This window comes from Myotis nattereri (assembly GCF_964212035.1).
Source record: "Myotis nattereri genome assembly, chromosome: 7".
NCBI lineage: Eukaryota > Metazoa > Chordata > Mammalia > Chiroptera > Vespertilionidae > Myotis > Myotis nattereri.
Genome location: NC_138082.1, coordinates 64,102,900 through 64,123,280, shown reverse-complemented (window position 1 = coordinate 64,123,280; position 20,381 = coordinate 64,102,900). Strand labels below are relative to the sequence as shown.

General features: G+C 46.2%; 1 protein-coding gene across 1 annotated transcript in view; it reads left to right on the top strand.

Moving 5' to 3' along the window:
- The window catches only part of KIF5C (kinesin family member 5C), a 148,239-nt gene that overhangs the window by 83,432 nt on the left and 44,426 nt on the right, over positions 1–20,381 (top strand). Inside the window, exons 11-13 of the mRNA XM_081096406.1 lie at positions 2,887–3,035; positions 13,240–13,427; positions 18,205–18,273. Coding sequence (XP_080952532.1) covers positions 2,887–3,035; positions 13,240–13,427; positions 18,205–18,273 — 406 coding nt within the window. The remainder of the gene's footprint in view (positions 1–2,886; positions 3,036–13,239; positions 13,428–18,204; positions 18,274–20,381) is intronic.

Genomic DNA, 20,381 nt, shown 5'->3' with positions numbered 1-20,381 from the left:
ATTAAGGTTCTTTTCCTGAGTGGCCTTTGGTTAGGAGTTTACTCAGTGTCTGCTGTGGTTGTAACTGTGGAGCAGGCATTTATTTGTGCATCTTGGAGCCTCTGGTTGAAAACCTGAGGGTCTTTGGAACTGAATACCTAAGAAACTTTTGTGCTCCTTTGTTAATGATCAGGTCATGTTGGATTAATCAAACGTCACAGTGAGACTGACCCATTGACGCATGAAGGGTATTAAATTTCCTCCCACTTTCCATGCAGGGTCTCTTTGGGTGGCTGTGTCCCGAGATTAAAGACTGTCACTGCTCCCATTGGGCAGCCTGCTTCTCTTAGCTCCCTCCCGCCGGGCCCCCTCAGCCTACGGGTGGTAATGGCTCCCCGTAACTAATGTGGGGTATGCATCATCTCATTATTTCCCAACACTCTCCCATACCTTTGTTAAACTCTTCCCAAAGCATGCAGTATTAGTGGGCCATCAGATTCTTACCAGGACCTTGACTACTGTAGGAGTGGGAGGAAAATAACTTAAAGGAACTTTGAAAATGAAGATCAGTGACACCAGGGATAGCCCTGCTGGGTCTGCTCACAGACATGCCCTTCGGCTGGACCTGTCTGAGTGTAGCTACGAGGCTCTCTTCCTCTCGTTCTAGTGTTTAGACATCCTCAAGAGACTCTTTGCTATTTAAAAAGTGAGATTAGTAGCCTCACAGCGCACCCTTCAATGCCCACAAGCATTTTCAGCCACAGGTTACTTTTCACCTTCTGACTCACTAAGTGGATAATGGCTAATGGATGCTGCGGTGTGTGTGCTGTGTCTGAGGAACATCCACGGCGCCGCCTGGGGGTGTTAGAGGGCGGGTGAGAGTGTGGCTGGGCACAGACTTAATAGTAATACAACTGCTGTTGTTTGAAAAATCAGTTGAATCATGACTGGGGACCACAGCCTCAAGCTACAGCGAATGTGAGAGAGAATTACACTAATTCTTAAGTGGAGTCTTTCATTGAAATTGCTTAACTCCTCTTTTGACAGTTGGGCTATTTAGTTGTCGCTTTAGGAATTAATCTTTGGGATGACATTGGTAGCGCTGGTGAGCACTGCTAAATCTCCTTCATGGAAATAGAAATCCTGTCCAAAATGTCATTTGATGACAACAGTAATTAACCTGAATCACATCAGCTTGTGCTAGCAAGTATGACAGTACAAGAACTAGTGGGAGTAAAATGAAAAAGGCAATAGCAAATAAAACAGGATATCACATACTTTGAAATGAAGTTTTTACCTCCTTAAAAAGTGAGTAATTGTCTGCATGGACAGTTTACCTTTTGATTAGATATGTCTGCTTATGTGTTAATTTATTTTTTATTTCTTTTTTTACTGGAGGCCTGATGTACGAAATTTGTGCAAGTGTAGGCCTTCCTTCCCCTGGCTGCCAGCACCGGCTTCACTCTGGCACCCAGGACCCAGGCTTCCCTTGCAGAGGGAGACCCCGCCCACCCACTGCAGCCTGCTGGTTGGTGGCCTGGGCCTCCATCTGTGGGCGATCATGGGGCAACGGCTGGCCCCTGCCCAATTGCACCGCACCCGCCTTGGCTGGCCTGGTGCCAGTGGGTGTCATGGCATGGTCCCGGATGGTTGTCCAGATGGTCGTTCCACTGTTCGGCCGTTCAGTCGATTTGCATATTACACTTTTATTATATAGGATTGATTTCAAGAGGAAGAGAGAGAGGGAGAGACATATCAATGATGAGAGAGGATCACCAGTCAGCTGCCTCCTGCATACCCCTTACTGAGGATCGAGCCAGCAACCTGGGCATGTGCCCTGACTGGGATGCCAACCACGATCTCCTGGTTTATGGGTCAACACTCAACCACTGAGCCACACCGGCCGGCCTTATGTGTTCATTCTACATGTAGCTTGTTGTCTGTCTGTTTGTGTATTCTTTAGTATAGGCTAGCATTGCTGTTGCCTTTGCTCTCCCCAGTTGCTCCCTTGAGTTATTGCCTAAACATCCACTGTGGCTTCCCTCCACCCCAACCCCAGCCATGTGTCCTAGCAGGTCTCTGTAGTAGAAGTGGAAAAGTGGTGGCTTTTAGACATGTTTGTTAGTCTCGCACATGATTTTGAAAAATAGTTACAAACTGAGAGACACAAATAAAAATCTCGATTTCTGGCTTTTGAGAAATGGGATGACCTGGGAATAGTGGCCCTCCATTCCCCTGTGGCAAAAATTGGCTGTGATGGGGGCATGTGCCCTGCAGGGAGCCGTGGTTTCCCCTGGCCAGCCGTGCTTGGTTAGTGACCCGCCTGGCCAGGGAGGTGTGTGTGACATGTGTTCAGCACATCAGGGGCGACTCCAGGTAGTGTGAGGAAGAGAAACAGTGAGTGTTATTTCGTTCTGTGTATTATTGGAAAGAGAAAGTGCAAGCTCTGAGAGGCGAGAGGCCTGGTCTCATTTGTCTTGGTATGTGCCATGTTTCATACATGTTAATTGAATTGGAAGGAAACTCTACTTAGGAAGAGGAATCTGGCAGTGGTATGAAGGTGTTTAAAGGAGAATAGTGACTATTTGAAAAAGGCTTTAACCCTAAGTCAGGGTTGAGAACATAGATCAAGATGGAGACAGGGACTAGAGACAGGTGATCCTGAGAGATAATTCGATAAAAATCCATTGGGTTCAGAGACTGACAGGAGATAATGAGGAAAAGGAGGAGGTGCGTTTGGAGCCTGAGGAGTAAGCAGTGCCATTAGTACAGCCAGGTAAGAGGGTGGTAGGTGAAAGCCGCAGGTGCCCCCTGCTCCCCAGTCCCGGTCTTTTGCCGTGAAAGGGATATATGACTTAGCTGGTGCTGACGGCTGTGCTTAGCCTTCCCCTTATGTCTCTAACCCAGGGCCAAGACCATCAAGAACACGGTCTCTGTGAACCTGGAGCTGACCGCTGAGGAGTGGAAGAAGAAATATGAGAAAGAGAAAGAGAAAAACAAGACTTTGAAGAATGTTATCCAGCATCTGGAGGTGGAGCTAAACAGGTGGAGAAACGGTGAGGCGTGGAGCAGAGGAGCGAGGCACAGTGTGTGCTGCCTTTTCCACGGCCGTGGGCATCCAGGGCACTTGGGAGAGAGTGATGATGGGGGGTTGGGGTGGCGGCTTGTCCTGTCTCACGGCAACCTGCGTGACCGGCAGATGTTTTCTCGTTCCCAGAAGAGCTCCCCAGCCCACCCTGTCACTTGGCTGATGTGAGTTGTTAGGGTGGGCACGTGACTGTTTGCAAGGTTGCCTTAATCTGTTTCCGATGAGATGCCCCTCTGTCTGTTACTGTAATTCACCCTCTGGAAGCCGGGTCTGAGGGTCAGAGGGCAGCGCCTGAGACTTTGTGGCTCAGATCGCTTTCATTAATGACAACTGTCGTTCTCGCCTATGCCAGTTCTATAATTGATTTGAGGTTAAAGTCGCCTCTGGTAAATATTTGCTTTTTTTCTTTGTCTTCTTCCCCCATTTCATTTTCATGCCCTGCCTCTTCAGAGCCACAAATAGAAGGCTCCTGAAAGCTTGGCTCAAAAATGGAGTCTTAAAGGCTTGTTTCGTGACTCGTTTTTCTTTTTCCTCAGAACATTCTCTTTGGTTCGTTCTGCTGGAAGAACATATCTCAGGCAGCTGACGTGCAGTGGGTGGGTGGGTAGTGGGTGAGGCGTTGAAGAGGGGTTTTCAGATCTAACTGCAGACAGATTACTTCCACTGAAATTTTAGCATTGTGATGGAAGTTCAAAGGTAGAAGTTTATTATTTTTTGTAACTGCAATAAGGCAGGTTGGTGTGTGTGGGGGTAGTGGATAGTTGGATTTTTGCTGCTGTGTTCCATGTGTGTTCGGTGCTGCGGCAGACCTCAGTGTGGGTGACTCAGAGCGGGGGCTGTCCTGCAGGTTCTCGAGGTGACCTGTCTGTTTGCCACTGCAAAGTCAGCGGCAGATCGTCTTGCGATTGTATGCCACTGCTTTTTGCTAGGGAGGGTGGGGTGTCATTGAGCTTCTGTTCAATTGAAAAGCAAAGCAGGATTCAAGAGCGGTTCAAGAAATGACCCAGTAGCCTAAATAACATGATTCTTTTCTTTTTGGGAGATTTCCTAGCTGCACATGTGTTTTGAAAGCTGCTAGAATAATTGAATAATTCAGTACCTGGGCTGGTGGATGCTTCCTTGTGATTTGGCAGGAGCAGGAGAGTGGGAGGGATGCTTGGCAGAGCAGGGAGCGGCCACATTAAATTTGGTTCTATTTCTGGGATGCTCTTGGGTCAGTTCTCTGCTGGGTGACTGGGACTTCATCAAGCCTTTGGTACAGGGAGGGGGACTGGCCTCGGAAATACTGTGGAGCGGGCAACTAACCTTTTTCTGTTTTTTCCTGTCCCTTGCCAAGCTCTCACCTTTCAGTTTCCCACCCCTCAGTCAGCCTGTCCTCTGGGTCTGCCCGCTGCCCTGCTTACCTGACCTGCCTCATGCCTTGCCCGGTCTCCCCCTGCTCTTGGACTTTGCATGTGGCATCAGTTTAACAGTTTGTTCCACTACCTTGTGGGTCCACTCAGAAATTTACTGTTGTCCATGCTCTGTAGGGTGAAATCCTAGGTATGCCCTTAAGTTCCATAATTTGGGGAAATGAATGTATGACTGATTTCTGGCACATGGTGGACTTTTATAAATGTATGTCAAGTAAACATAATGCAGTGCTGGAGATTAAAGTTGAGTAGTCAGGCTCGATCTCTGCCTTCACCTGCTTATAGTCTGAAGGGGGAGGTAGATTCCAGCCAGAATCAGTAAAAGTGGTGGTTGGTAGTCCATGCCAAAAGGGAAAGTCTAAGGTGCTAAAAGTTATCACAACAAGAGGCCCTAACCTTGATCGAGAAGTCAGTGAAGGTGTCCCCCAATAAGCGACATGGGGAATCAGATCCAAGAGAGACAGAGCAGTAAGCCAGGTGCAAGGAGGTGCAAGGTGGAAGTTGGGGTGAAAGTGGAGGCAGCCATGGTTACAGTGTCCCTGAGGGGTGGGGCAGGAAGGCCAGTGTGGAGAGCTAAGGTGGGAGCACTGGCTTGAGCTGGGCAGGAGGGGTAGGCAGGGCTGTCCTGTGCAGGGCGGGGCAGCTCTTGTTCAGGATGTTGGTCATTATCTTGGAAGCAGCGAGAAGCCATTCAAGGATATTAAGCTTCAGATTATAGGGTGAGATTAGCCTTTTGAAGATCCATTGATTGTGCTGGAGAATGGACTGGAGAAGGTGGGAGGAGGATCCGGAACCAGGGTGGTCATCCAGGGGGGAGATTTCAATAGCTGAATGGAGAGACAGGGCGTTGGAAAGAGAGAGGTATTTGGGAGGTGAGATCACACAGCTTGGTGAAGAGTGGGCTGTGTGAAGAGCATGCCAAGTCTCTGGCTTGCTGAGTTTGGTGGAGGGCGGAACCATGCACTGAGACAGGAAGCACCAGAGAACCAGGCTGTAGACCAGAGAGAGGAGTGGGGACTGCGGGTGCCTGTGAAACATGCCAGGTTAAAATATCAAGTGAGAACTCAGGTCTGAAGGTCTGGAGCTGAGAGGAGCTGCCTGAACTAGGGGGAGAAATTGGAGTGTCATCCATCTCTAGGAAGTAACTGAAGGTCCCCTGTGGACTAGGGAGAGAGGAGAGGGAAGAAGAGCAGCGGGAGGTCGTCTTGCGAGACTCCCGCCTCTTGTTACCATGGAATCCCTGAGTGGCCGTGCTGGGGGAAGGGAACTCTGCAGAGCTCTCTTGTCCGTCAGAGCTCACACAGCATTTTAACGTGATTTTTCTGAAAGCAAAAGTTCTTGAATGTAGACAACCAGCTCTAATAATAGAACTTTCAGGCTGGTGGAGTAGTCCCTTGTCCAGCTGTGAGGGAAGGGCTATCTCAAGGATTAACTACATCACACGTGCAGCAAACCCCCAGGCTTGTTGTTACAGTCCTAGGCTGGGGTGTAATCCTCAGGTGGCCCCTGTGGTTTCAACAGGTTGAAAGACTCGCCCGAGGTGACTCTGTCCCTGGGAGAGCTGGGATCTGAGCAGAGGAGCTTGTCTCCTGAGTTCATCCCCTTCCCACTGTGGTGCAGCCTGCACTCTCCTCGAGGTTCGTGTTTGAGCAGCTGGATGGACCACGCCAGAACGGAAGGGACTCCACGGTGTCCCGGGCACCGGCTCTAATGCCTCCTCATCACGAGGGCATGGTTGGTTTGTGTCAACTGGGGAACTGGGATTTTGAAAGTGGAGTGCTTTCCTCTAAAACCAAAGTGATACGATAGTTCCAACATCCTTTTGAAATTTAACACACTCGTTGGTTCTAAACTTGTGGGAGCAGCCACCAGGCTCACCGCATCGATTCCTGATCCTGACAGTACTCACTATGGTCTGAACAGGTTATGAGAGCATTGTCAGTAGCACCCGCCCTTCCCCGGAGAGGGGATTTCTTTCCTTGCGTGGCGTGTTTATAATTTAAAAGTTCGGCTGCCCTGCTGTCCTCCAGCTGTGGGAAAGCGAGAGAGATAGAGTGTAGCAGAAAAGAGTGTGCATGTGTGTGCGTGCGTGTGCATGTGCGTGTGTGTGCTTTTTCTGTAGAGTGAGGTAGAAACACAAAGGAGCAGGAAAGGTAAAATACTCTGACGCCCCAACAGCAAACCAGGTCCAGGCAGATAATGGAAATAAGTGAAGGGAGGACATAAGTTAGCAGTAATGGCACTGTGCTGTGCAAAGTCACTCAGGTTGAGAATTACTATCCTGTTACTGCCTATAGGCTGTGCCTTCCACCCCCATCCTTTACCCCCTTCAACTCCTCATAGCTGAATGGGCCACTTCAGAATGCAAGCCTGGCAGTCAGTTGCTCCTCTGGGCAGAGGAGAACATGGATTCTCCGAATATGGCCTGGAATTGCAAATGTATATACGAGTCATTTCTGCCATTGCCATCAAGGCAGATGGTTCAGGGCATGTGCATAGTGGCTTAAGGAGAGGCCACGCCTTGTTTTTATAAAGAAGGAAGGGGCAAAGCCACCCACTCTCCTGGTGTCATTCCCCACTGTGCCAGTGAGGGTCCTGGGGTTGCAAGCCACAGGAATTGACCCTGGTGGTTTACACAGAAAGACAGTGCATTAGAAGGCTCTGGGTGACCCCAGAACCAAACAACAGCTGAGGAACCAGCCTCACACAGTGAAGCTGGGGCTGCTGCTGAGACACAGGCAACGGGGGAAAATCGACAGGTTCATAAAGGGGTGCATGTGGTGAATCCCCGGGAATGTCATCTCCTCCGTGCATTCTGTGATTCAGACCCAGGGGCCCAAGAGAGAAGGAGATAGAGCGAGTGGTGCTGTGCTTGCCTGGGGAAGGCAGGACGCATTCTGATGTGCTGTCTGACCCAGGCCGCCCGCCTTGGAGGGGCTCATTCCTCATGAGGAAGTTGAGGCCCTGTTATGAGAATGTCACTGTCTGCTGGTGACATCTTGTGGGCTGAAACCTAGTGACAGTCTTTCTTCGCATCTGGAGGCTCTGGTGGCAACTTTAGCCGCATGGAAATTTGTTCAGCTACTTGCTTAAGGACGGGTAGATAACGTGGGCAGCTATCAGAAATAAGATTTTGTTGTTTATTGATCATATGTATGGGAAGGACTCGAACAGTCCTAGAAATGGGGATAGATTTAGGTAGTTGGGTTCAGAGTGAATTTCGGCTCCCACTCCCCCACCCATCAAGAAGACCACATAGGATGTGGAGGGGGTGTTGAAGGGCTGGGCGTGTGATGCTCAGAAGGGTGGGTGGGCCATAGCTCTCCCACTGAGAGAACTGCCAGGTTAGTTTTCACCCAGGCCCTCTCCTCGGGTACGACTTTGAATCTTGCCGTTTGAAAAATGATAACTTAGGGGCTTACGTCAGAAAAGGAGGCCCTGAAATCCAGGTGTGTCAGAGCCCGGAAATGACCTGACAAGGTGGCATAACTGCAGCATCTCTTGAATAAAATATAATATTAAACAACAGAGCAGATGTAGACTTCCCCATCTGCTGACATCATGCAAAAATCATGTCATCACAGGCTGAGAAAGCATGGAAAAATTGGCAGTCTCCTGAGCAGATTCCTCCAGGTTTAAAACCGGCCAGGCCAGCCAGCTTGGTTCCCTAACGAGCTAGGTCTGTAACTTTGGGTCTGACTGGGGCTTTGGGAAACTGTGCGGGCCCCCATGGTTGGCACACATTTAGCATTAACTACGAGGAAGGTGCGGGCCCCCTGCCTGGGTTCCTGATTACCACAGTGGATGCTCAGAAGTTAGCATTTTGCTCGAGAGGTCTGCTTTGTCAGGCACAAGAGCTTGTAGGCACCTCTTGCTTCTTTTGGGCACAAGCAAACACTGACAGAAACCCTGACCACCAGGAGAATGTGCGGCCAATCAGGAGTCAGGACTGTAAAGAGGGTGCAGAGTCCTGGGTGACCAGCTTATTAGAAAATTTCTCTAGAAGGGATTAGAGACTGTCTTAAGCTGCTTACAATATTTTTAGGAACTAGGGTAAAAGATGGATGCTATTTGCGTGCAAAATAATCCCATAAAGGAATGATTTTTTTTAAAACCTCACATTTATATAATGATATCTTGTGGCTAGCTGCTCTTACCTGTCTGGCAACTTAAAGATTTCCTTTCCTTTCTATATCAAAGTTTCTTTGATATAGAAATGTCCTACCACTAGGTCTGCCACTGGCCCTGTTGGTCTTAAAACACACACACACACACACACACACACACACACACACACCGCCCCCACCACAGGTCTCTGTGGTTTCCGGGAGAAGCTGGGAGGGACCAGCTCGACCTGCCCTGGAGTTCAGTGAGAGTGCAGTTACCTTCCTGTGTCCTTACAGGCTTCAGGGACTCGACCTATGAAAAGGACAACTAGCTCGTTGCCATTTCACGTGTGAAATTTTAATGAATTACTGGCAGTCTAATGGTTCTCTCTCTCTCTCTCTCTCTCTGTCTCTCTCTCTCTCTCTCTCTTTCTCTCTCTCATAAACACAAAATCAAAAAGCCTGTTTTGGAGTTTTTAAACTAATAGCCCTAACAGGAACTTTTGATTAGTCTGTTATTCTTGTTTATTGCAATTGATGGATTTCTACTTTTTTGTAGAAATATTACCTGTACCCTCTGGGGGTTTTCATTTTATAATTAAAATGCTCTGCAAACCTCTTAGGTGTGCTCCAAGTCAGTGCTCTGTGTACACACACATCTTTTTAGTCCTTAGAGGTAATTACAGCTGACAATAGGAAATGCCAGAGTGCTTCTTTAAAGAGGGAAGGGCTAGGGGGAGGGGGAGGGGAGCTTTCATTCAAAAAAATCAGGTGCTTTACAATATTACAAGCTCTTTCCCTGTGGACAGGCATGAAGCCTCAGGGGATAAACTGAGAGAAATTTGCTTTTAATGCAAAGAAGGAGAATAAAAATAAAATAGGTGCTAATCTTCATTTGGTAGTCCTTTTCTGTTCTCCCGCCACCAGATTTTAGGGCCTTATTTCTTGGGGTTTGTTCGCAGCTGTCTTCCTGTTACAATCAGTTACTCCTTAATCACCTCTCGGGGGCTTCTGGGGAGAGCCGGTCTGCAGTGCAGGGATCTTCTCGATGACGGTGGTGAGATTGCCATGGAGACAGACTGCCTAGTGTCAGGCCGTGCACAGAGTTGGGAATTTATAATCCCCAGACGTGTTTGTGAGCCGGACAGTGTAGTTACCAGGGACGCTTCTGGAAGTCATTTTCTCGGCCCTTTGAAGGGTAGTGGTGCTGGGAACACCAGCTCCGGGTCCTCTTTGGGCAGGAGCTGTGCTCTCCAGCGATGCCTGCTGCTTTTGTTCCTGCGTGTTGCTTTGTTCTCCTTGTCCCGAACGGCTGCTGCAAAAAATAATTCCGACTGCCTGACCTTTAGAAGGGCTCATTGTGTCGATGGAGCTTTGTGGGGGACGTGTTGATGCTTCGAGTCAGAGAATTCGTCAAGAGAAACCAGAAAGTCTGCTGTAGGTTTCAAATGTGTCTTAATAATAACAATGAAAGCAAACCTGAAAGTGGCTTGCATAGATATATTGCATTTTAATTTTGGAAATGAGCTCTAACCACAAAGGTATTGTGAAGAGCCCAGAAACACTAATCTCAGAATAACTAAAAATAGCAATTTATCTGCAAAGCCTAAAAGAGTTGACAATTTGTCAGGGAGAGGAGGGGTAAGAGATGGACTTTAAATAATAACATCTTTTGTGTTGTACAGATACTATTTTAATTAATCTTTAGAACAATGCTGTATTAGAGGCAATATCATTTCCTCTCCTTTGTAAAAAGCAAGCCAGGAGGTTAAGCAGGTGGTGGGCCTGTGATTAATTAGTCTGTGAAAGGAGCAGTGTGGCTCAGTGTCCCGACAAGCGCTGGAAACATTTATGCAGTGGCTGATCCCTTTCAGGGACCTGGTGTCAGCGTGGGTGAGCTTGAACCTCTCCTGCCTGGGACCACCTGGCACTTGGTGTTGTTCTGATTCCTCAGTGGGAGATGGGAGCAGCTCCGGGAGGAGGCGGGGTGAAACCTGTGGCTTTAGTTGGAGCAGGTGACTTGGTGCTAGGTTGTGGGGTTTCATTCTTGGCTCCTGCCTGCCCCAAGGAATTGAAACACACACAGGGCAGCTCCTTAGCTCACACCAGCCTTATAAGAGCACTGCCTCTACGGCCTTTTGGAACCAAATAACACAGGGATATGTGTCTCTTCCAGATATTTTTGTATCTCACTTCTGGACTTGGGGCGAGTGGCCTATGGGTAATATGACCAACATCCAACTGGTTTGAGGTCTAGCACAGTTAAGAATTCACCATCATTTTAAGCTGAAAGATCAAATTCCTACTGCACTAGGTTGCCACGTTCACAAATTTCATAAGCTGGAACTGAAGAATTAGAGATACAGTCATGAGCCAAGCAGAGAAAGGACATTTACCAAAGTGTTAGTGGTGACTTCGTCTGGAGAGGGAGAAATTGGAAGGTAGGGATGTCAAATTTTAGTGTATACACTGTGGTTAGAAATGGTGTGTGTGTGTGTGTGTGTGTGTACAATTTTTTTAAAGCAAAAAACATCCTTAAGCACTAAAACATGGTACTGCTTTTATGGCCCCGGGTTTAGCAGGCTGTAGCGAATATAAGTCCTTTAATTGGGTGAAATTCAGTCAGCACACTAAGGTTGTTGGGGGATGTTTTTTTTTTGTTTTTGTTTTTTTTTAAAGTTGGTTCTTTCTTTTTTTTTTTTTAAATATATTTTATTGATTTTTCACAGAGAGGAAGGGAGAGAGCTAGAGAGCTAGAAACATCAATGAGAGAGAAACATCGATCAGCTGCCTCCTGCACATCTCCCACTGGGGATGTGCCCGCAACCCAGGTACATGCCCTTGACCGGAATCGAACCCGGGACCCTTCAGTCCGCAGGCCGACGCTCTATCCTCTGAGCCAAACCGGTTCCGGCATTGGGGGATGTTTTAAACCAGGGTTGAAACTGAATGAAATATTGATCTGGCTCAGGTTCAGTTCAAAGGCTACTCTGGTATTCTGGTTTTGCTTTTAGGTCAATACTTTTAGGAAAAGGTTTGGGTCTAGCTGAGCTTTAGGAGGAAAAAGGGTTGGCTCAGTTTTATATTCAACAAAGTAATAGTTGATTCTAGGTTTTGCTTCAAGTTTCTGCTTAAAACAGAACTGTGATACAAGTGAAATCATTTGGTGTTAATTTTTTTTAAAAAATATATTTTATTGATTTTTTACAGAGAGGAAGGGAGAGAGATAGAGAGTTAGAAACATCGATGAGAGAGAAACATCGATCAGCTGCCTCCTGCACATCTCCTACTGGGGATATGCCCGCAACCCAGGTACATGCCCTTGACCGGAATCGAACCTGGGACCTTTCAGTCCGCAGGCCGACGCTCCATCCACTGAGCCAAACCGGTTTCGGCAATTTGGTGTTAATTTTATTTGGTATGAAGGCTATTTGTGATTATCAGTTTGATAATGGAATCTTCAGCAGCAAAACTTACACATCACAAAGTGCTTTGTTTATGTTGAGATACATGTATACAGTGTTCAGGTGGGTTCCTGGAGGCATGATTTATATTGTTTATGAATCTACGGATTAGGATCTCAGTTCTGTAGTGTGTGTGTTTTTTTAAGGACTTTCCTCTGGTGCAGAGCAGTTTTCCTGGGGAATTTCCACAAAATGCATTTTATGGGCTAAGTGGAGTGAGGCTTGGAACGTTGCAGACACTCACTGATGGTAGCAAACTGAGTGTGAAGTTGATGGTAAACACTGTGATGGGGAAAGTATGTTTGGTTTTGGTTTGCTTTCCAAGAAGATATTTGAGAGACTCCGTTGGGCCACATGGTTTTCATAGCATCCTTTTTATGCAGCGCATCTCTGCCAGGTGATTTTCTTGGTGGGGATAGCCATTGGCCAGCTTGAGAACTTCACCTTTTTCCTCAATTTGCATGGTCAGACTTGGTAATGCTTCTTTCGAAAGCCCAACAACACCATCTGCAGACTGAGAAGTAGTATGTAACGTCTCTGCATGATACTCTAGATTGGCTGCTTTTTCTTTCCTGGGAAAACCTGGCATTGCAGGAAATTATTCTGTTTGAACTTTCCAGTGGAGCCAGTTAATTCCGACTTCCTGCAGGAGAGAGTGGCTGATGGCGGAATATGTGATTGTGTGGTGCCAGCCTGGGTCCCTGGGTCACTGGGTACCTGGCTACCTGCTTTGGATTCAGAGAGCTGAAAGTTAGGGAATTTGGGCCCAGCAATGTTCTTTTAAACAATGGTGAATTTGTTCCTTGATGTGGCTGTTTCCATTAATGAAACAGTAACCTAATTAATTGGTAATTAGGATGCCTCAGAGGTCCGTTTCCCTTTGAGTCAGTCACTAGAGAGCGCATGATTCTAGTAAAGCCCCAGCATGTTCCTCAGAAGTAAAGTGTAGCTGACAGTTCTGGGCATTGCTGCACGTTGGGTTGGTTAAGAGCTTCTGTGGTGGAACCAGTTTGGGTCAATTAATTATGACCTTTCTTGTCAAATGGAAAGAATGTGAACGATCGCTCTATATAAGAGCTCTTCATTGTGTCCTTTAGTCTTGTTCATGGGAGTGACTGGTTTGGGAACTCCCCCTGGAGGGCTGCGTGCGAGTTTCTTCAATCCTCACCGCTTTCGGCTGTGTTTTGCAGGAGAAGCGGTGCCTGAGGATGAGCAGATCAGTGCTAAGGACCAGAAGACCCTGGAGCCCTGTGATAACACCCCCATCATCGACAACATTGCTCCCGGGGTCGATGCTGTGGTCGCCAGCATCTCTGCTGAGGAGAAGGAGAAGTACGACGAGGAGCTCTCCAGTCTGTACAGGCAACTGGATGATAAGGTCTGTAGCCAGAGACTCTAGTCTTCGCTCTGGGGCACAGACTAACCATGGCAGGTCCCCGCACTGTTGACCAGAAGCCGCTTCCAGCCCTGTGTTCTGAGGTAGGGCTGCAGACTGACGTTTATGTCGAGCTTCCCGGTGTTTGCCCAGTTCTTGATTGGGCAGAGTTAGGGGACTTGACTCACATGGAATGGAACTTCCATGGAAATTTGATGGGAAGAGGGGAGTGTTGGCCTGTACACACAGACAGTCTTCACTTCTAGAAACTGGACTGGGGCTGGTCATGCATGAGGAGGGATTAGGGGTGAAAGTGTACATGATCTTTGTTTAATTCTCTCTCCTTTTCTTCTCTGGGCATACGCCTCACCTCTGTGGAACTCCCACAGTGGTTCCAGCCATGGGGACAAGGGTGGGGGCTCCCAAACCTCAAGTGTGTGCTTTAATTGGGAAGCTCATGGTGGTGGAGCCCACAGTGTGGGGTGTGGTCTGATTGCTTCTATGTTTTGGCAGAGCTCTTTTCAGGGCATCCTCTTGAATAAAGTCGTTTGAACATGCTGATTAGGGATGTCCTTTTTTATGGCAAACTTTTTGGGGCACAGTCAGGTCAGTGCACAAGTTGGAACAGAGGAAAAGAGATGTCAGAGAACATTGTGTATCATTCATCCCAGTGGAGGTCAGGTTAGGAATCCCAGAGGCACAGGAAATTAAATTGATGTTTCACATGATCTTGGCATGCTGCCCTTGGAATATTCGAAATCCTTTCAGTTCATTTCATCAGGGTTGCTGATATTTTTAGTCTGATTTAATCTTTTCTGCTGTAGTTCAGCTCAGAGGGCTCAGGGACACCTCTGGCTTGAATGAAACAGCTTTGTTATGCCAACTTTGCCATTAATCTCACAGGCCTCTCTTTTGAGTAAAGCTCAGAGTCTGGTGTCACCTTTACAAGAAAAATGTGACTGGTTGCCTTAAGGAAGCTTGTTCTGCTTTGAGTTTGTGACTCTGGGAGTTGGCATTATAATGGCAGTGTTAAACTGGGGTCACCCTACCCTTCTGGTGACATGTTTAATAAGCGCTTCACACAGGTGAGAGCTGGGTTAATTGTCCTTTAGACCCTTGACTTACTGCTACCCTTCCATTTATACCCAGGGATTTTGCACAAAACCTCAACGTAAAAAGGAGAAAAATGAGGACAATAAGTTACCAGTATAGGCAATTTCTTGATTTCTCCAAAGAAATGCTATTGTTTAAACACACTGTAGTGTTGTTTTTTTCTCATTTTAGAATTTTTGGTTTCATTTTAATAATTTCCAAATAATCTTAGATGAGGGATGATATGCTGGTTCTATCCTCTTTTCTCTATGAATAGACACCTGCCATGGCTGGAATTGGGATCATTTACCTTTGCTGCTCGAGGTGCCTTCACTGATCTGAAAAAGAGTTTAGAGTTTTGAATGCAGCTTTCCAAAAGGGGATAATGAGAACCCAGCTCAGAGTGATGCAGATGCCACGCCTTGGGACATTCAGCAGGCAGCTGGCAGAGCTGGCCCTGGAGTCTGCTTCCTGATGACCGGCCTGGCACATTTTCTGTCACATTATTTCCTTTTAGCTTGTGTCTTGAAAACCCTGTAGAGTACACATTTCAAGGTTAGCGTTTGCAGTCCATCACAGGGTGACGCTGAGAGATCTTGGAGAGGACTGAGCCCCAAAGCCCCAGCCTTAGATGGCACCGTAGCTGGTGGTTTGACCTCCATGGACTGCCTTCAAGGTTTTAGAAAGTACTTCCTGCTTCTGATGGTGAAGGTGGCTTGGTACTTTTGAGAATTCATGAGTTGGGATTACCAACATAGATTATGGAGTAGTGGAACTGAAAGTATCTGGGTCCAGATGAGAAACTAGCCCAGCTTGTTTCCATGATTTACCCAAGTTGGCATCACCTATAGGTGGCAGAGCTGCAATGAGATTACACAACTTCTGACTCACCCCATGTTGACCTTACCCTTTAAGTGAGGAACATGCCGGCTCTAATGAACCCATGTAGATTGTGGTGGGAGAAAGGCTACATGGTCTCCTCCCAGCTGCCCACTCTGTCCCTCGGTGCTGTCCCTTCAGAGATCTGAGGACAGGAGCTCTCCCAAGGCAGTGCTGTGCGACGGCAATCTTGCTCTTCAGAGTTGGTCTGTGACTTAAAATCCTGAGACCTGGGCTGGTGATCAGGCCCGCTGAAGATGTTTTTCTCATCGGCAGCATGGGGCTAACATCTGTTACTTCAAAAGTTAGCGATGGGGAGTAAAAGTTCCTAGTGCAGAGCAGATGCTTTTCTGTCTTCTCCCTTTCTGTTTGCTTAAGGGAGAAGCCACAGCATATGTGGTATCAGAGGGGTGATGGTTCACAGGTGGGCTGACCTCGGAGTTATGAGATGAGCAGACTGGGGTTGGCACTGTCTCTCATCCCCCTTCACCACTCCAGTGCTGCTGTACTATTGGAGATACGTGAGGGGGAATAAAGTGTAAGTAGAAATATAAGTTGAACTTCTATTTCACTGTTTACCATTGCAACAAAGGCATCTTCATAAATGACCTGTTGACAGCTCACCTATTTCATGGATAAGAAAACTCAAGTACAAGACTATTTTCTAAAAAGTGCTTTAAAATCTCGTGGACAAGATCTTAATAGCATCAGAGAGAGCATGCATAAACATGGTGTGTGAGATGTACGTATGATAGATATAGATGACACGGCACATCTTATTCTGAAAGTTTTAAGACTTTTTTTTTTAACAGATCACAACAGACTGTGTTCCTTCCTTAGAGCAGTTGCCTTAATAAAGGGTAACTGTAGTTTTGGAAAAGTCTCTGGTATAGTGATTTCTGTCCTTATAATGTGATCCCTGTTCTCCATCCTTCCCAGACGGGGAGAGGGGCCCTTGGCTTCTCACTGCACCCCAAGAATCATTCATCGTCCCACTTGTCACCTGTCAGGGAGGAAGCCCGCGTCTCCAGGCTCTGAAATGAACACAGGATGAGAACAAAGCGCTTGTCGCACTATTTGTCTTCTCTTGTGATTTATTTCACGTGTAGCTGGTGTTTACATGTCCCAGGGGAAGATGGCAACTCCTCATGTTAAACATCCTGAGTCTTTTATGTGGTTTAATATTTAGGTGCTGAGGAACATAACTCACCCTTGTTCGTGGTACCCAACGTTCTAAGTTTATAAAGTAGAAGAGAAAAAAGGTCCTATAAAATTATCTCCCAGTTGTGGACGTACCATTTTTAGCAGTTTCACTTTGGTGTAATTTGCCTAATTCTCCTGCCAGAAATCTGGTTTGGGGAGGAAAGTCATGAGTATTTTGCAGAAGCATTAAAGAAACACAATGTAAAAAAGTTCAATAGAAAAGGGTCTCCTTGAGGAGAGAATTAAGGCCAAAAGATGTGCTACATGAAGGAAAAGGAGATGCAGATCCTGTAACACCGATTTCAGAGTTGTCTCGCTCCACGGAAAGCATTAGCTGTGACGAACAATGAGTTAATCCGGTTTAAATGTATGCACAGGCACGACCAAGAAGCCTGGAAATATCCCGTGGAAAACTGAGCTTTTGCTAATAAGGTTTGCCAAGGAGGCCCTTGAATTTATCTCCCCTCCCCTCTAGAAAAGGTAGAGCGCACAGTGCAGTTTTCTCCCCTTCCCTTCCCTTCCCTTCCCTGCCCTCCCCTCCCCTCTCCTCCGGCAGTTGATGAAAACTCCTGGGCAGCACCTGCAAGAAGAGGGACCCCAATACTGAACTAAATCTGTCTCTGCTTGGGGACTCTACTTGGGGTTCAGACCCCAGAAGTGTCATCAGATAGGATTTCCTGCTGTTTCTGAGGGAGAGAGGCACAGGTGAAGCCACGGTGGCGTTCTCACAGGCTGTGCTTCAGATGTGCACTTGAACTCATGGACACATTCACAGTGAACACCGAGCCTCCTGTAACTGGGTGTCGTTGGCCAGCTGCGTTGCCCACACTGGGTAGATGTGCCTAGGGAGAGGCAAAGACTTTTGCATGGGCAGTGAGGCTGGCAGCCCTGGCTTTGTGCAGCAACACCTAGTGGCAGAACATGAGAGCGAGAACGAATTTGCCTGTGGGAAGACCCTTTCCCATGTCAGTGACAGGCTGGAAAGTAAGAATTACTGTTGCTGCACTTTTGTGTTGTTTTTTTCAAACCGGTAAGAAAATTAACTTCCAATCAAGAGGGAAATCTGATCATGCTAAAGATTAATTCTCCAGTAAATATTTTTCCAATCTCTCTAAGTAAGAGGCTTGAAGTAGAAATACTGGTCTCTCCCACATATCACATGTCTGCATTCTTGGTCACTGATGTGTTTGACGAGATGTGGGACATGAATATATTACAGTGCAGATGGTCAGACATTCACTGCCTTGCTTTTTGAGCTAGGGATTCACTGTTAACATCTTTGCATTGTGGGAGAGAGCTCCCGGTCCCTTTCAGTTCCCACGCCCTGGAGCTCTGATTTCTGGAAGAGCAAGGGTTGAGTTTAAAGTGTAGGATATTATATTTTCCATAATATCCAGATGTTTCATCTGCTGACAAAAGAGGGTGAGATATATTTAACCAAATCAAGGTCCCAGAGCCAGTCTCTCTTCTGTGGGGAAGCACCACACCACGCCATTCCCTTCATTTTATTAGGAAGCTCACAGCTGGCATCCTGGTATCGGACTATCTCGAATATCAAAAATGACATAACTAACCGAAAAGAATTAAACATGATGTTTCATTTCAGGATGATGAAATTAACCAGCAGAGCCAGCTGGCTGAAAAGCTAAAGCAACAGATGTTGGATCAGGATGAGGTAAAGTTCATAATAATAAATTTTTTCTTACAAAGTTCTTTTATTACTCTTTGTTGTTGATGTTTGTTCCAGAATTTTAATTTGCAAAGAATTTGTTCAAGATCACTGAATCATGTGGAAATTTCTTGGTAGATTTCTTTTAAAAGCTGGTTTTGCCCAAATTTAGAAGATAAGTGTCTGACTTGTTAGAGCCCTGGGATTTGAGAGGGAGTAGCTGGTTGCTACACTTGTGTTTAAAGAGCAGAGACAGGGGTGCTTGATAAGTGGACAGGGATGGTTTTAATTCCTCACACCCAGTGCTCAGCACTCTTGCTTTTTGCCATTTTAGCTTTTGAAAAAAGCTTTGCAAATCAGCTGGCTCAGGTATGTGATATACACCATGTTCTCATGTTATCTTGTAGGAGAAACAAACAAATGAAAATTAGAAAGTAGAGGAAAGGGGTCCAAATTCTGCATTCATATACTAGTCCATGTGATACAATAAAAAAGAGGCAAATTGTTTTCAGTCTCCCTGATGGCATGCAATTCTCCAGTAAGAGTCTTTATTGCATTGCGTTTTGCCAAGTATTTTACAAAACAGGGACCTAAGCAAGAAGAGACAATCTATCAAGTATAGATGGTTCGTAATTCTCTTTTTGAGGACCATCTAAGTACTTTTTTTCTCTTTTGTGCTTTAGGGTGCTTTCCGCTTTGTTGCTAAAATGCTATGGATTGAATCAGGCGATGCAATTATAGCAGGTGCCATGGGTTCACGTCCCCAGTCCCAACTTCCCATAGATGTAGCTCTCCATAGCCATTTCCTCCCTTTCCTCTTTGTTCCCCTTCATATCTCCGGGACAAGGATTATACCCCTGCCCAAATGCTTCCCTTGGCAGGGAGATCATGCATGCCATTGTCGTGAGATGGACCATATTTAATTGATTTTCCTCTGAACTCTAGCTGAGCCTTCCATTTGCTTAGTGTTTCCTGCCTTCTTCCTCCCATTCTAGTCCTTTGCATTTCCAAGTTGGTACAACTGCCTGTGGTAAATGTTCTTTTTTGTTACAGTTAAAACTCCTTTTTTGTTGTTGTTGTTAATCCTCACTTGAGGAATTTTTTCCCCATTGATTTTTAGAGAGAGTGGAAGGGAGGGGGAGAGACAGAGAGAGAAACATTGATGTGAGAGAGACACATCCATTGGTTGCCTTCTGTATGAGCCCCGACTGGGGCCAGGGATCAAGCCTGCAACTGAGGTATGTGCCCTTGACTGGAATTGAACCTGCGACCCTTCACTGGGCCAAACTGGCTAGGGCAGTTAAAGCTCTTAATATTTTACTTTCTCTGTAGCCGGGGTAGGGAAGGTCCTGCCGGTGAGCCATATAAGGCCTGGAGAATCATTTGGTCTAGCCCTGCCCAGGCATTAATGCTGAGTGAATTAGATGTTTGATCACATACAGCAGGCTAATTTTTAAGTTGATAATTGTGTATGGCCCACGAGTGATGTTATAAATATCCACGTGGCCCTTGGCAGAAGGAAGGTTCCCCACCTCTCTCCTACAGTATTAAGGCAATATTTGTTTACTCCAGGAAAAAAAAAACAACACAAGAGGCACACAGATAATGAAAGCATCTACATGCCCAGCCATTCACTTGTAAATCAATTAATGTTTGGGGTATATGCTTCTCTACGTCCATGATGACTATTAAGAAAAATTAATGGTTGTCCTTTTATTCTGTCTTGGTTGACTCTGAAATTTACCAGTTTACAATGTGAAATAATGATAATATTAAAAAGCCATATAAGTACTTATGTCCTCAGAAATGATTCCCCCCCATACTTTTTTAGACAAGTGAGATAACCAGGCAGCTACGAAGTATAGTGATTTTTTATGTGTAATCAATTCTTCGAGGTAAGCCTATGCAGTTTTAAACAAAAATGAATAAAGAAAAAAAAAGTGAGAAAGAAAAGAAAGAGGAAGAAACAGGTTTTTGAAATAACATGCTATTTTTAAATTTAGCATCTGGATATACAATAGGGTTTCTCGTCATCCCACACTTTTTCAACTTGTTTTTTGTGTGTCTGTTTTTTAAAATTACTTTACTTTGGATAGAGAACAGAGCACAAACAT